General features: G+C 37.2%; 2 protein-coding genes across 2 annotated transcripts in view; both read left to right on the plus strand.

The window, feature by feature from the left end:
- The window catches only part of LOC139137396 (proline-rich transmembrane protein 1-like), a 55,740-nt gene that overhangs the window by 30,005 nt on the left and 8,713 nt on the right, over positions 1 to 17,022 (plus strand). The window lies entirely within an intron of this gene.
- LOC139137385 (uncharacterized) lies at positions 1,383 to 12,796 on the plus strand. The gene is made up of 11 exons (XM_070705444.1): positions 1,383 to 1,468; positions 2,724 to 2,801; positions 3,142 to 4,003; positions 5,311 to 5,435; positions 6,120 to 6,289; positions 7,183 to 7,421; positions 8,246 to 8,351; positions 8,707 to 8,960; positions 9,502 to 9,669; positions 10,158 to 10,298; positions 11,989 to 12,796. Exons 5-11 carry the CDS (start codon positions 6,202 to 6,204, stop codon positions 12,364 to 12,366), a joined length of 1,374 nt encoding a protein of 457 aa, XP_070561545.1. The 5' UTR covers positions 1,383 to 1,468; positions 2,724 to 2,801; positions 3,142 to 4,003; positions 5,311 to 5,435; positions 6,120 to 6,201; the 3' UTR covers positions 12,367 to 12,796.

Raw genomic sequence — 17,022 nt, forward strand, 5'->3', positions numbered from 1 at the left:
AGAATTCATTGCCTCGATACGTGAAATCACAGATATTTACTTGATATTTATTGACTGTGACTATAACATCGATAGGGCCTATTATAGGCTACGGTGACTTGCCTTGGGTCTCTTGCACGTGTGTGGTGGCGGGAAACGTAAAGGCCAAAACCAGCCCGTAAAAGACAGAAATCCTGTCCGAAAACACCAGAGCTATGGACCCACAGCTAGTGACTCCAATATCGATACTAGTCAACTCTAGACTTTTAAATCGCGGGCAAATATCCAATGTAGGCCCTATATCGGAGATTTTACCACCTAACAGATCTTGACAAGCCCGACTTCCTCAATCCAACCCTAAACTTCGATACTTGACGATTCTATCCTACTTGTCATTTGAATCGCGGGTAGGCTAAATATTCGATAAAATATCGGGGGTTTCACTTGTACCTTGCATGATTTGGCCCCGCAGTCTGGCCAAGCCCAATTTTCGTGGTCCGACTCTACTAGCCTTGTCTAAAACTGAGGGTAAATATCCTATGTTGGAGATTTCACCACCTCACATAAGCTTACCTGAACAAACAATTACATCCGATATCATATAAAAGTGCAATGTCGCGACGAGGTGTGTCTGTCTGTTGAGCTTTTTGCGATTTTCACGTTTTGCAAATCTCTTCAAAGAATAAATTTCGTTTCTTTGAATAATTTTGTCAGGTATTTAGCTTAGCAAAACATTTGAGTTAACTCCTTTCCATATAGTGAAAGCATGGATGTAAAAAATAGATTTTTTACATCCATGGTGAAAGTTACTGGCCCGCGTCTTCAGGAACAGCATGCAGCAGGACATCTTTCAAGAGTTACTGGCCCGGCATAAAAATAGCTGGTCTCGGGTCATCGGGTTAGCCTGAATTTCGCACGCTGGACACGAGCCAAAGCCGGTAGGGCTATGTGACCTGCCTGCTTCATGTCATGAAAATACAAGCCGTTTTAGTCTGCATCTTTCTGGTATAGTTGAATTTATTTTGTAAAGTACAAATCAAATACGGATGAGTAAGTGAATTTTGGGACGAGGTGTTTTTTTAAGGAACACAACACTCGCTACCCTGGATGCACCAGTCTCGATCCACACAGTAAACCGTAGAGGTAAATGCTGTGATGCTTGAATACATCAAGTGATGATAATTAGATATTTGGCTTTAAAAATCGCCTGTTCGACAGTAGAAGCGTCAAATTTCGTGTATTGCGAGTTTTTATTCTTTTTCTGACGCTCAAATCGTGAGCGATTTGATCGAACATACCCTACTTCAAAATGTAATAATCCAAACAAACATTCTCGTATACGCTTCGCGCGTGAAATGCAAAGTAGTGAGTTCACTTGACAGCCGATGTGTCGATAGAATTCGGCTGTCTTCAAGTTCAACAGTAATCAAGCTCGGTCCCTCTATCACCGCAATTCAAGTCAAATGTCGCTCCAGGGTCTATGATTCAGGTAAGTGTGTATACGTGTATATATCGACGTAGCCGGGCCCTGTGTACAGGTCTGTGTGTTCGCGGCGAACGGCCGTATAACGCCAGAAAACACACACATCTGTACGCAGGGCTAGTATCAGAGTTTGTTTACTTGGGGCTTTGGGACTAATCCCTTGCTGCTGGCTGTGTTTTAGGAGTGGGTGCTACGCTGCACAATCGCCCGGGCGGTAAATCGTGTGGGGCAATTTCAAAAGTTTTGTGTAACTTCCAGAAAGTATTCAGAAATCAATGAGCGATATGCTTGAAAATACCCAACTTCAAACTGTAATTATAGTCACTTATTTGTTAAGGCCTCTTTCCGCTGATGGACGCTACAATCGTCGCACATTCTTATACGCGCCGCCTTGTTGATTTGAACGTGACGTTACAGTGCTAGTGGCATAATTTTCGATTTCTGGACGATACGGCCCGAACACAGTCGTAACAGGGTATGCCTAATCCCGGGGGCACTTGCTCTTTGAGGGGTGTGCGGCCCATTTTAGACCTAAAATCTCGTTATTTTAGGACCCCATTTTAGACCTTATGACCTTTGACCCAGGTCAAGAGGCCTGGTGTCAAAATTTGCAAAAAACGAAATCGGGTAAAAAGCAAGCATTTGCAGTTACCGGCAAGCATACTGCATTTATGGCTGTGGTCAATGTTTTTGCTGGCCAAGACATGATTTCCGAAAAAAAGTTTTCGGAAATACTAAAAAATTTTGTCGAAAGAAACTATCTTTCACCTCTCCAAAGTTTTGTTCAGCTTCTGAAATTTTCAGTTATCTGCAGTTACAGTCTGACTGATGATTTTTAAAATTCCAAACAATAAGAAGCCTCGCCGTTCATCCATAAGGCGATACTAGTTTTCCCATGGTCGACCTGTTATGATATTTTCTAGTGGGCAAAATTTCTTCCATATATGTAGTTCTAACCAATTATAGGGCTGTTCACAGTTTATGTCACTGTTTTCTCATTAATATGCAAAAATAAATATTTGTCCGCATTTCATTTCATTTCTAATGATATCAACATGTTGCTGTCAAAATTGTCATTTGACAGTTGCTTGCTCTACACGTAGGCGAGAGTGTCCGGCTGATCAATATTCAACAATTAAGTTTCAGTGGGGGGGGGGAAGCAAAACTTAAATAATTATGGCTTTTAAATGAGAGCTCAGTATCATTGACACTATTTATTATTATTCTTGTTATTTTCATTATTATTGTTGTTGTTTTGTAGATTCACTCCCTGAGGGTTTGAGAAACAAAATGGACAAAGCAATGATCAGTATTGCTGCTACTTTTCTGGATAGTACAGGTGTGTGGAATTTTTATCTTTATCTCATATTTTGATACATATACCTTACTCTCATAGTCTTATGCCCTTTGCTTGTATGACTCGGGATAGTTTTGGTGACCGCCTAGAAGCCAAAGTTACATGCTAGTACACCACATTGTAAGGAATTGCTGATTTTCTAAGTCTCTACACACTTTTTCAAAGTGACTTTCACATGGGTGTTATATGCAAACCTATTTTGGCGACCAGAAAGAAAGTAAAGCAACTATTGCATACAATAATAACTAAAATTTACTGAGTGTCCTAACACATATTGACTTCACCAGTATGTATTATTGCATTGTCCATTTTCTAATTGTAGATTATGATGAGGATTTACCATACAGCTCAAGTCTAATGAGTGAAGACTACTGTACCGGTAATAATCTAAGCTGTGGCACAGTGTATGATGACCTGTCCCATGCATGGGAAAGTTTTGAATCCAAATCAGATGAGATCACTGGAGGTTCAAGCATTCTAGATGTTGATGATGAATATTTTGTGAATCTTGAAGGTACTGTAGAAGACATTACTACACCTGCAAAATTAGACAAACCTGAAATGACATCAACACCCAATAAATCCAAAAGACGATTCAGTCAGCCTGTGCGCAGCCCCATTGATGTTTTGCAGCTGTCATGCTGTGGTGATGAATGTATGAAATCACTTTCAATGAACACAATTCTTGATGCTGAGACTGAATTTAAGTCGATTGGTAATGAAGATCGCCAGAAGAAGTACATTTGATGAAAATAAAGAATTTTCTATCATTAGGTCATTACACAATAAGACAACAGTCACTTCAAATTTTGTTTTGGGGGTACACAGATTTGTGCAAATGCTTGGTGCAATGTCCTTAATATTTCCCCAAAGAGATTCAAGACAGTGATTGAATTATATAGAGAAAATGTGACAGAGATCCAACATGGTAACTGTGGTCGCCGTGGCATGACAGAAAAGACAAGTGTATGTCTAGCATGGATGAAGTATCTGTTTGAAAGAATTGGTGACTACATGCCGCATAAGACTGAAGTGCATCTACCTCCAATATGGACCAAAGAGACTTTATATAAGAGAATGGAAACAGAACTTACAGCACGAGGACTTGGTAAAGACATGGTGATATCCTTTAGTCATTTTAGAGAATTTGGAGCCATCATCTACCAGAATTTAAGATTGCTAAGGTAAAGATCATGCATTTCCTAAGTTTCTTATCACAATTAACTTGTCTACACTGTAATTACTCTATTGTCCTCTGCATGTATCTGTAGGAATAGAAGTTTATGGGATCCCAAATCTTCGCCTGAATATAAGCTATGTGCACGCAGGACAATAATGTGAAAATGGCTGCAGCTACTTCTTTGAAAAACAGTGTTCAATCCCAACATTTTATTTCAGCATCAAAAATATTGCATATGGTTGAAAAATGCTAAAAATAGTGAAATTTTTCATTAAGGTAGAACGCACCTCGGGACAGACATTCAGACTCTCAAACTTTACAGTTGTCTTCTGATATACCACATGTGGGGGTTCATTTTAAAGCTCTTGGTGAAAGAAAACTTTTCACTGGCTTAGTTTTTTGAAATTCGAAAATTTTTATTTTTCGCCATAGAGTTAACACAGGGATGGCGGCCATTTTGAATTTCTAATATCAGTAAATCTTGGGTTATTTGTTTCTCTAGTACCAAAATTTGCACGGTGACCCCCTATTTTTATTCTTGATTTTGAAAGAGAATGATTGAAAGATTCCTTGAGGAAAGTTAGAGCAAAAGTTTAAGTCTTTTACTTTCGAGGTGCATATTACCTTAAATCCCGCGGTGGGGAATAAAGGCCATCAAGCTCATTGGCAATTCATAAACGATAAGAGTGACCAGTGGCAACAGCTCTAGTTGGTGCTCTGTGAAAATCACCCTAAATTATCTTCAACTTTGCCAAAACAGCTTGAAATGAGCATATATTTTTTCATAAACAAAGTGTCCACATAGCTATATGCATCATCATGCCCATTTTTTGAAATAAAGATATTTTAGAGAAAAACTGGCCATGGGCTATTTTTCAGCGTACGTAAGAAATTGTTTACTGCCATTATTCTAGTCTGTTACTAATCGCTTTCATAAACACTCAATTTATTGGCATGTTGATTTAGGCAGGGTTGACTATAAGCTGGATCCCAGGCCCCACTGAGGTGGGCTTTAAAGCTCTGGTTAGATAACTTTTTGGTGTTTTGTGTTGATGTCAAATAGGGTAATCTAATTCTGTAAGTCCCTTTGGATGACTTGAATGAGATGTGTTAAAATTTTGACAACATGTGCAATTTTTTATCATTGTATAGCCTTCATGGAGAAAATATCTATTGTTTATATCAGTAGGTATTACCAAATTTTATAGGAAGTACACTGGTACTCTTTAATGAGAGGAAGACCCTGCACAGTACACATACTTATTTACATCAAAGTTCTGAAAAATTATTTTATTTTGGTTTAATTCATAGGCTGATAGAGACTTTGCTATCTGCACAACATGTGTCAACCTGAAAGAAGAATTAATTAAAGCAAAGAGACCTGAAGAACGGGAAAGAGTGAAGAAAGCCATAGAAGTACATGATAATGCTGTATGGTAAGTTTAGTACACTGTATCTACCTGACCAGGTGGAAGTAATGTTTTCTTGACATAATCAACTAAAATTTGTTATTCCCTGCAGACTTTGAACCATAACTCTAAGATCCATGAACTGATCTTGTTCAAACTTGGTAGAAAGATAAAGTAGTATGGTGTACACATGCACATTAACTGTTTAATTATACAATCCAAAATAACTGATCATAACAACATACCCAATCCCAACCCCTGCCAAAAATTCCACCAAACCATGCATGTACATGCCACCATGACACTAGAGGCACCGAGTGCATTGTTATGTGTGATGTCATCACAACTTCCTTCAGCGTCATTACCGGAGATACCGGTATGTCATTTATTGAACACTGCTCAGATTACTTTATTTTGCAAGTCTAAGACCTAATGCAAGTTGGATCAATGTCATTCCACAGCTACCTATAGCTAGACACCAAAGATTATAACAAAATATACAAGCGCGTTAGCGGGGACTATGTCATCAACAACGACTTGTTTCATGTACTTACAGATGTTACTCTAAAAAAATTATGGTGCATTTGCAATGCAGTTAATCTGACCTAACCTGGGTTAGAATCATAGTAAAATGCTTACTTATAATTTGTTTCTGATTCTCATAGCAAAACTGTAACTGATAGAATGTCTACATGTAATTCCATTTTGCAGCACAGAGAGGGCAGTTTACCATGCTGCAAGAGAGCGGGCTCGTTTAGAACCAGATGAACTGACAACAATTATCATTGATGGAATGGATCAGAGTAAGACCAACATTCCCCGGTTTGCTGTCAAGGACAAGGATTCAAACACATTACTGCAGTTAATGACTCATATCACAGGTATGCCCCAATTGTACTTTCATGCAAGTTTTTTCATGTACATGCTTGGTCTCGAACTCACACCTACTGCACCAAATTGCATATAATAAATTATGACCACATTGATCGTGTCAAGTAACACTAACAAGAAGATCGTAGCAACACAATCAGAAGTTTGTAAAGCTAACAGTGTGTAAATCTCCAAAAAAAAGAATGTAAAGCCCAACAGAAGAAAAATTTAGACAAGTTTTCATGAGTATGAATATCCATGTAATGCTGTATCAACCAAATATGGATGACCCTTTAGTTTTTTGTTTCTCATGTCCAAGGAATGGTCAGGCAGGGCGGTCGGGTGAAATAAAAGAAAGAAGTTTTAAAAAAAAATCTGTATTTGTTTCAGGCCAGTTTTCTGTCCTGTCTGCCCTATCAGTCTCTACAGTTTCTTAGTTTCTCTTGCTTAGGTTCCTTGTTACAGACTGTTTAGTTCCTTCCTTTTGGTGCAATTCAGATGATTGTGCAGACTGCAACTTTATAAGCAGATGAGCATTTATCATCATGCGAGATTTCAATCTGTAGTTAAACAGTCAAAGTATTTGGTTAGAGTGATACACACTGTTCCGACACGACAGCAGGGGATGCCATGATGAAGATTTAATTAGCACACAGTCCCTGTATTTTGTTCAAAGTTTCACAATTTTGCTGTTTTAACACTGCTACAAGGATGATCGCCTCAGAGGCAATGAGCGTCACAAACTAAAAAGCGTTTTTTATTTTCATGTTAGAGCTGAAATATAGGGTCGGTCAGGAGATGAGAAACACAAAAATAAAAAATGTCCCCTATGCAATGTAACCCCTTTTTGTTGGTATTAAGCAGTGCTATCATTGAAACTATACGTCAACTGTTTACATTACAGGATCACTACACCACACTAACACTGCTCAAGGAAAAATACCGTATGTCCTACTTGATCTACGACAGTTCCCCCATGACAGTAACCTCACCATGAATGTGCTGTTGAATGTGCTCCTTCAAAAGAAAGAGTCGTTAGGGAAATGCCTCCACGCCCAGTTCGATAACTGTTATCGGGAAAATAAAAACAAGTTTGTACTCTGTCTGGGATCACTGTTGGTGGAGTATGCAATTTTTGAAGAGGTAGGTGTTTAACTTTCTTTGGAATGTCAAATACCAGTACACAAACAGTCACAGGCCAAATCATTACTGTAGAGCTCACAGGCAATTATTAAAGACACATGAGCTGCAACTATTGAAACTCTTGTCATGCTTTTATATTTAGATTAAATTATATGAATAGAAATGTTCTTACTGAGATATCCACTTAGTGGGAGGTTTTAGTAAGACAAATGATAAACGGGTACTGCATACAAATATGGCAGCCTCCATACAACTGTATGATACCAGTGTAAATGGTGCATGCACACATTTGAGTCTTTTTAAGTACATTATGGTGCAACCCACTCAAAGGACAGGAAAGGGATGTACTCCACTTTGGCACACTCTTCTCTGTTTTTTCACATAACATGGGAAGATTTTTAAAATGGCAGGAAATTTATTATGAACAAAAATCTGTTCAATAACTTGCCTATGCTGCCACAAGCAAAAGTTGTAGAGGCCTATATTATTCAATTTATAGATAGTAATGAATATCTGAGACATTTGGAAGGTGTCATGAGATTGGACAAATTTTGCAGAGTTGCATTATACAGTCAGTAACAAATAAGATAAAGTAAACAGAATTCTGTGTCATCAAGTCAACAGCAGTGGCAGGTATTTGATATACGAACATAAAACATACCATGTTTATGTAAATTTCTTGAGATAAACAATAAGCTATTGAACATTCAGGCACAGCTTCTAAGAAATGAGACTGTGTAGGATTGCAGTAAGATTGCCTACGATTGCCTTTTGATTATTCAAAATATAACCACTTAAAATTCATCTTAATGTTTTCTCCACAGGTGTTCTTCAATTTTCTCCCAGTAGGTCATACACATGAAGATGTAGACCAAATGTTCAGCAAAATTGCCGAGAAACTGTTCCGAAGTGATGTCTACACCATTTCAGGTAATGATTTTAATGCCAATGCCCCACCTTTACCACAAAAACTTTTTGCATAAAGATTAATTTTACCCTGAAAAAGTGGGGACTAATAACAATTTCAATATATGTGTATGGTGTACCATTTATGAAAGAAAGACAAAAGTGAAAAAAACAAGAATTCATCAACTAGCGTTATGTCATGCTACAATATGCATGCTGTACTGATTTTCGATTTTTGTTCGGAATATTTTACCATAAGTAGAATACTGTGATTCATTGGTGTTGGAAAATGTAAAGTCATAATGCAGATTGATGTAATTGATTTTTTCATGTGGCTGTGTGATTGATGATTGATTTAAATGGACTGAAATGTTTTCAGATTTAATGTCCACGGTGGTTGACAGCTATTCTCCAAACATCAATGCAACATTAGTTGGATCACTGTTCAACATTAAAGAATGGCTTGAACCACACATGTCAGGAACATTTGGAGGCCATTCCAAGCCGCACAGCTTCCGCTTCAAAACTGTTGATGGCAAGGTGCGTATGCACTACAGGAAGTGGAGCAATTTGCCATGGAAGCCAGAAACTGATGACAACTTTGAAGAAAGCAAAGGTCTAATCTGTCTGAAGGTAATGTCAGTAATTTTGAGCACTGTGATCACTTCACTATCTCCACTTTAGTCCATCTTTCTCAGTAATTATACATTGGGAGACTCAGTTGGAATCTCTTAAAACACTCTATATTTAAGCAATAAAGCACACCCAGCGACAGTATACCTCAAGATTTTGACCAGTTCATAACATATATGCACAAGCTATCGCTCGTGCATATATGAATCGAAGTGGTCAAATTGAGTGGTATACCGTCGCTGGGTGTGATTTATTGCTATTATATCATAACAGTATATTTAATTCTGGCGTGAAACATCAAAAACAGATTTTTGCTCAAGCTGAGATCTCGCGCGTATGCTAGCCATGGTATATCGCCAATATACCATGGTTCTTTACACGTCTCAACCAATCAGATCGCTTTATTTGCACCATCAATATACCGGTATGATAAAATAAATAATACATGATAAATCAGTGACGATTTCATTGAACGTCAAACAAGGGTTGCATCTGATGTATTTACTGATAAATATCTATATTGTATGCGCTCTTTTTCAAGACTGTTCCTAGCTTGGAAGATATACCTGATTGGGTACAGCCTTGTCTGGAGAAGATGGATGTAGATGCCATAAAGAAAGACATCCCAGAACGATACAAACATAGGTTGCCAGACTCTGCGATTCAGGAATGGAGAAAGTTCTTCGAAAATGTGAAAGACTATGAAAAAGTAAGTGGATTTAAGAATATTGCACAGCAGATCTTGTCTTTTGTATCTGGGCTTTGTTATCCATTAAATAGGTTATCATGAAATAGTTATCTCTTGATGTCTCACAATTGCACTGTAAATTGTCATGCAGAGAAGAGCAGTAATGGAGGCTCATTGTCCTTACAAGAAAGTTTTTACACATTTTCAGCCCCTAATTACTCATGTGTATTTCACTTTGTTGGAGTATTTTTAGCTCTGCCATCTGCTGTCAGTGATTTATGTTAAGATTTGCATTTGGTTTGGCAAATGTTTTCATTTTTTGGTCAACAAGTTGTTTTCAATTATCGCCCACTTGTCCCGTTGCTTTGAACTTTGGTATGTAGGTTTGTCATTGTGACAGTGAAGCTATATTGGCTGCTGGTCATTTGTTATTACCGGTAATAATACTGTTTCTACTTGAATGGCACTACTACTGGCCTAAACAATTTATGTCGATTTCATTCGATTAGGTTCCAGAGGAAAGACAAAACTGGCCCTTAAAGGAGTTGGCAGATTTCTGCAAACAAAGAAGCCAAGCTAGAGATACTGTACCCCAAGTGTCAGAGGAAGTTGAAGCTGTCATCAAACGTCACATTCAGGATGATACGCATGTACGTTTAAATTTAATATTTTGTACTAATATTAGAAATAAATGGGAGTACGCCAAGTATTCTTAAGAGTCTATGACATGCCCCATTCAACAAGTAAAATCATTCTTTGGGTATTTAGGTCCCTTGGCTGAGTTTCTGACAGGGAACAATATAAACTTTGTAAGGGATGTCATAGACCCTTTAAATTGGACAAGAGTTGTCAGCATTTGAAGCCTCAATAGTCAATCCCAAGCATTGCAGTCCACCTCGTACTTATCAAATCCTGGTGCATTATGTTCACATTAAAATCATTAATCCTGCAAGTTATGTTTGTTGCAAAAACTTTGCTGTTATATCACAGTTGTTCATTATGGTTATTCTTACATAATATTACATATTGTGTACTCTTTGGGTCTCTGGAAAATGGCAGGAGCTATGATGACTTGCAGGCAACAAGCGTCCTTGCAATTGAAGCATGCTTCTATGTCAAACTTTCTCTCTGGGTGTTGCAAGTTTAACAGGAATAATAATCTCAGCAAATTGGTAGGACTCATTCATATAGATTGATGGGGTATGTTTGAGTGGGAGTGGTGACTCTGAGATCTACAGAATTCCACATATTTCATTGCAGTATATTTTCTGGAGCCAAATTTTGAATTTCACGCATTATATATAGCCTTTGCAGAACTGCAGTTAGATGAAAGAGTAATGGCGTTCTTCACTTGACTTGCTGTTAAACTCAATACTTAATTCTGAGGCGGAATATAGTTGAGATAAATTTCTGTGGTTTATTCTCCAAATTCAGAACAAATTTATTTTGTTTCTTTCTCATTGGCTGTAGAACAAACAGTTGCATTACATGTTTCTTTGCCATCAAACCTAAAGGGACATATAAGCTGTAACTTGTGGCAAGTTTTTCAGTATTCTGCTTCTGTATATCAACTACCGTGTTTGACCCTAACCGTTTGTCCTGCTGACATTTCGAGTATTCTTTTTGTCAACACAGCTTGTATGTGTGTAGTGATCATTGTTTATTGTTACAAATGAACTCTAGTCCGGACCTGAATACAATTTTGAACAATAACAATGTAGATTATACTCATATAGGTTGTGTTGATATGCTAAATACTTGGCATTAAATTACAGTGTAGGGATTCAATGCAAAAAGTGTACGGAAACCACAAAACAAAAATTCTGAAAAAATAGCCAAAAGATACAGCCTATGGAGCTTTTAAGTTTAGCTAACTTGCCAAACACGCAGACCAAATAAACAGTTACACAAACATTCATATGGTAGAATGATTGACATCAAATTTATGCATATTAAGTCAATGCCAGCATGCCTTTTGATTGGGCAGGTTGCTAAAGTCAGTGTAAAAGTGTCTTAATTTGTTCTGTGTGTGGAGAATAAACCACATAAATTAATGTCAATGTTATTCACAGTCAGTCTGACCAAGTTTTTTTATATTGTACTGTATCACTTAAGTTAAAGCTATTTTTCAGGATGTATGTATGTGAAGTGACCTCTTCGAGTTCCATAGCAACACATGTGAACAAAAGCTACAATCCTTTTTAAATACCCCTTTGGCCATTTTAACTGGAAGCATACTAGTTTTTCTCAGATGATGCACTGCCTGGAAACCTGTAATCTCAAAAAATAAATGAAAACAGTATTCACACTTTTTAAATCAATTAATTTGTATTTTCTCAGATTACTATTGGAAAACAAGGAAGGCAGTACAGAAACATTGACAGAGTTGATGATTTCTCATCAATACAAGTTGATGATTTTGTGGCATTGTATTGTCCCGAATACAATGAAATCCCACAGCTAGGCCAAGTGAAGTCCAGGACAGCTACATCATTTAAGGTTCACTGGTATCAAGGATCCTGGGATACTGCCTGGAAACCATGGTATACCAAGGCAGGAAGAAGGAGAGTGCCCTGGGAGGATATGCAGGAAATGGAGTCTGCCATAATGTGGGGATTCAAACTGACCACCAGGAAGATGTTGAAAAAACAAACAAAGGAAATACTGAGGGCAAAATATGAAGAACTAATGAAAGCAAGGGACTGTGAAACATGTTAATGTTATTTAGGAAAGCAAATAGATAGTGTACATGATAGTGTAATGATAGTGTACATATTGTCACTGACATTCTTTTCACTGGTGTACATCCTGAATTTTATTTGTGTCATCACATTATGAAAATACCACTCACAGTCTTGGATTATATTGAACCGAACTCAGATCATCAAGCTTTAACCAAAGCACCTGCAGGTATGTTTTGCTCAAAACATTTGTAGGATATTTTCTAGCCAACACCTGCATGACATAGCCTTATGGCATTGATACATTTTAGTACATAGTGTCTCATTACAACAGCTCAACTGTAAAACATATTATTAGCTCACATCTGGTATACCAATGTGAGGTTATCGTATAAGCTGAATCAGTTCATTTGCGTCCGATTTGCATGTCTGTATGTAAGTATGTATGTATGTCTGTCCACATCAAAAACACCAAACCGCAGCACCTACTGTCTTAGTATTTGTGTACAGGTGCACCTAGGGATGGAGATGTGAATTTGTTCAAATGAACGTGTCAGTGTCAAAATTATGCAAATGACGAGAAAAAAGAAAAAACACTGCAAATTGCTAAAACTCTGTAACCGTTGGTAGATTGGGTTGAAACTTGGTGTGCAGGTTCCTTCAGGTATTTTAATTAGGTCTTTAATATTTGGGATGAAATTTGCATGTTTCTATTTTTGGGGTATTTTTTCAGCTTTTAGTCAAAAAATGTTTTTCTCTGAAAACACTCATCTGATTGCTTTGAAAGTTGGTATACATGTTCCTCAGGATAACCTCAGTCAATTTTATACAAATTTAATTGAAATTTTCATATTTGTAATTTTGGGGCAATTTTCCGAATTTTGGTCAAAAATTTTTTTATTCAAAAACTACTAATCTGATAGCTTTGATATTTAGTATACAGGTTCCTCAGATTGATCAAAATCAGTTTTATGAATATTGTGAAGATATCTTGAATTTCGTTTTTTAAGTAAAACTTATTCTTCTCTGAAACCGCTAGCCTGATTGCTCTCAAATTTTGATTGGATGTTTGCAAGGGTGTTACCCTTCTAATTGTTGAAATTACGACAAAATTGGAAATATTACTGTTTTGGGGCAATTTTTGTCATTTTTGGTCAAAAAATCTTCAAAAATATTTCTTTTTAAAGCCCCTGGACGGACAGCGTTTATATTTGGTGTACAGATGTCCAGGGATGACAATAGTTAGATATGTGGAAATTGTTTTGAAATATACAAAGTTGTATTTTTAAGACAATTTTGTCATTTTTGGTCAAGAAAACTTGTTCTCAAAATTACTTGTTTGATAGCTTTGTAATTTGGTACAGAAGTCCTGAGGTATGTTATTAGATAAATTTCTGGTCAAAGTGTTGGGAAACCCCCAAATGTTTATATTTTAGGTAATTTTAACAGTTCGTGACCTTAATGACCTACACAACCCAGGATATGTTGTGAGAGAGTTTTGAAGGCTGTGAACATAATTTTGTCATATTTAATATCAATTTGTAGTAAAATTTGATCCAGAAAACAAAGCTGAGGTAAATTTTTCATTGCGAACCAATTTTTACAACTTTTGCATGTAAGACACACAAGAACTGATGAGAAATTTGGATCCAGGATAATTCCAGATGTCGTAATCCCCCCCCACAGTGGAAGGCATTCCACTATCTGTAACTGATTTAAGTGTTGTTTATATTCGAATGATAGCACTCATAGCATTAATTAAAGCATCCCCAAGGTTGTAAATACATTTCCCGCCAGCTGGTCTTATGTAAGGGGTGGAACATTTGATATTCAGGAGGGGGTAAGGGCTAGAAGATTGATTAGGTAGCATTACTTTTTACAGATCCCTTGTACATTTTTCCCACTCTTTATTTTTTCCCCAATCTCCCACCTTTTCTGTTTGTCAAGCTTCTCTGGCTAATTTTTTTGTTGACATTTGCTTTATGTATGTAGGATCTGCTTGTCCCATTGCTATAGAAGTTGATATGCATGTTCCTAAGATGACCTCCAGTACCTAAGTTGCTGACCTTATTTGCTTTTGTCATTCTTGTTTTTCTGGTTTAAATATTTCTTGAATTTACCAATTCAAACCGAATGTGAGCACACTGTCCTTGACGGTATTTTTAATTTAAGGAAAGTGATGTGTAATAAATTTGAAATGAGACAAATGAAAGACTGAGACAAATGAAAGACTAGTTTCAATACTGTTCTGAATTATGAGAAATGACCATAAGTCATACCTACCCAACCAAACTACCCAGTGTCATTAGAGACTGTCATCTGCTATTTCAGTCCACAGGGGCTTGTCAATGGCCAATGAACAGATAATAAAGAATATAAACCTATTTCGTTGTGTACCAGCCTTTCCCTTGTTCACTTCTCTCAGCCTGTTACCTAGCTCTGTAAGTCAGGATTGACGGTAAAGTGTTAACTATGTATTCAGTATATAAAGTGCACTCCACGGTAACCTCTGGCATGCCACACGATGACCTCATAAGACGTTTAGTGTGCAACAGTGTGAAGGTCAAGGCAAAATCCAACAACGGTTCACAATAGAGGGCGCACTGCATACTGCATACATTACAGTAATTAACACTGTACCATGATCATGGCTTACAGAGCCCCTGTGGTCAGTCTTATTTACTAGCTACAGTTTTTTATCAAAATTTTTGCCTAAATCTTAAAACAAATTGACTAGGATATATTTTATAAAGGCGACAGAAATTTACTTTGGTGCTCAAAGGGTTAAAGGGTAGCAGTTGACAATTCAATAATTCTAGACTTTCAGTTTGTCGCTTTCTCCTGAAAACATTTTACTAAAGGCTACCAGTTGACTGTTCAAATTGCTAGACGCTTGAGTCAGTTGCTTTCGCCTGAAAACATTTTACTAAAGGCTACCAGTTGACAGTGTTCCAATGGCTAGACTCTTGAGTCAGTTGCTTTCGCCTGAAAACATTTTACTAAAGGCTACCAGTTGACTGTTCAAATTGCTAGACGCTTGAGTCAGTTGCTTTCGCCTGAAAACATTTTACTAAAGGCTACCAGTTGACAGTGTTCCAATGGCTAGACTCTTGAGTCAGTTGCTTTCGCCTGAAAACATTTTACTAAAGGCTACCAGTTGACAGTGTTCCAATGGCTAGACTCTTGAGTCAGTTGCTTTCGCCTGAAAAACATTTTACTAAAGGCTACCAGTTGACAGTGTTCCAATGGCTAGACGCTTGAGTCAGTTGCTTTCGCCTGAAAACATTTTACTAAAGGCTACCAGTTGACAGTGTTCCAATGGCTAGACTCTTGAGTCAGTTGCTTTCGCCTGAAAACATTTTACTAAAGGCTACCAGTTGACAGTGTTCCAATGGCTAGACTCTTGAGTCAGTTGCTTTCGCCTGAAAACATTTTACTAAAGGCTACCAGTTGACAGTGTTCCAATGGCTAGACTCTTGAGTCAGTTGCTTTCGCCTGAAAACATTTTACTAAAGGCTACCAGTTGACAGTGTTCCAATGGCTAGACTCTTGAGTCAGTTGCTTTCGCCTGAAAACATTTTACTAAAGGCTACCAGTTGACAGTGTTCCAATGGCTAGACTCTTGAGTCAGTTGCTTTCGCCTGAAAACATTTTACTAAAGGCTACCAGTTGACAGTGTTCCAATGGCTAGACTCTTGAGTCAGTTGTTTTCGCCTGAAAACATTTTACTAAAGGCTACCAGTTGACAGTGTTCCAATGGCTAGACTCTTGAGTCAGTTGCTTTCGCCTGAAAACATTTTACTAAAGGCTACCAGTTGACAGTGTTCCAATGGCTAGACTCTTGAGTCAGTTGCTTTCGCCTGAAAACATTTTACTAAAGGCTACCAGTTGACAGTGTTCCAATGGCTAGACTCTTGAGTCAGTTGCTTTCGCCTGAAAACATTTTACTTAAGGCTACCAGTTGACAGTGTTCCAATGGCTAGACTCTTGAGTCAGTTGCTTTCGCCTGAAAACATTTTACTAAAGGCTACCAGTTGACAGTGTTCCTATGGCTAGACTCTTGAGTCAGTTGTTTTCGCCTGAAAACATTTTACTAAAGGCTACCAGTTGACAGTGTTCCAATGGCTAGACTCTTGAGTCAGTTGCTTTCGCCTGAAAACATTTTACTAAAGGCTACCTGTTGATGGTTTACATTTTATTTTGATTTTGAATGCAATCAAAATAAATTATGTGGAATATTTTTATGGAGTGTGCATGTTTTAAATAAAAACCTATGGCTAATTTAAAAATGATTGTTGATGTGCATTATTTCATTTTACTACACATATTATCCTAAAATGAGAAACATTTTCATACATTTTTATAAAATTAAAGAATGAACCACACTGGAATCATTTTTTTTAACCTCGGCATACTAGATACTGCCCAACGTTATAATTGAGCAATTTTCTTCTCCATTTGTAGATTTTTATATTAAGGTTTTATAAATTCAATGATGAAAAATGCTCCATAGAGAAGATGCCTTCCAACCTTGATTTTAGGTTATAAAAAAGTCATGACTTGAGACAGGTATTTCAAAAACTATAATTTTTATGTAAACTATTCTACTTATGGAAAAAACTTGAAATTGAAAGATTTACTGAATTGCCATCCTCAAAATGAAGTTTAATGCTATGTTTTCAGACATTTTAAT

The sequence above is a fragment of the Ptychodera flava genome, chromosome 1, assembly GCF_041260155.1.
Source record: "Ptychodera flava strain L36383 chromosome 1, AS_Pfla_20210202, whole genome shotgun sequence".
Taxonomy (NCBI): Eukaryota; Metazoa; Hemichordata; class Enteropneusta; family Ptychoderidae; genus Ptychodera; species Ptychodera flava.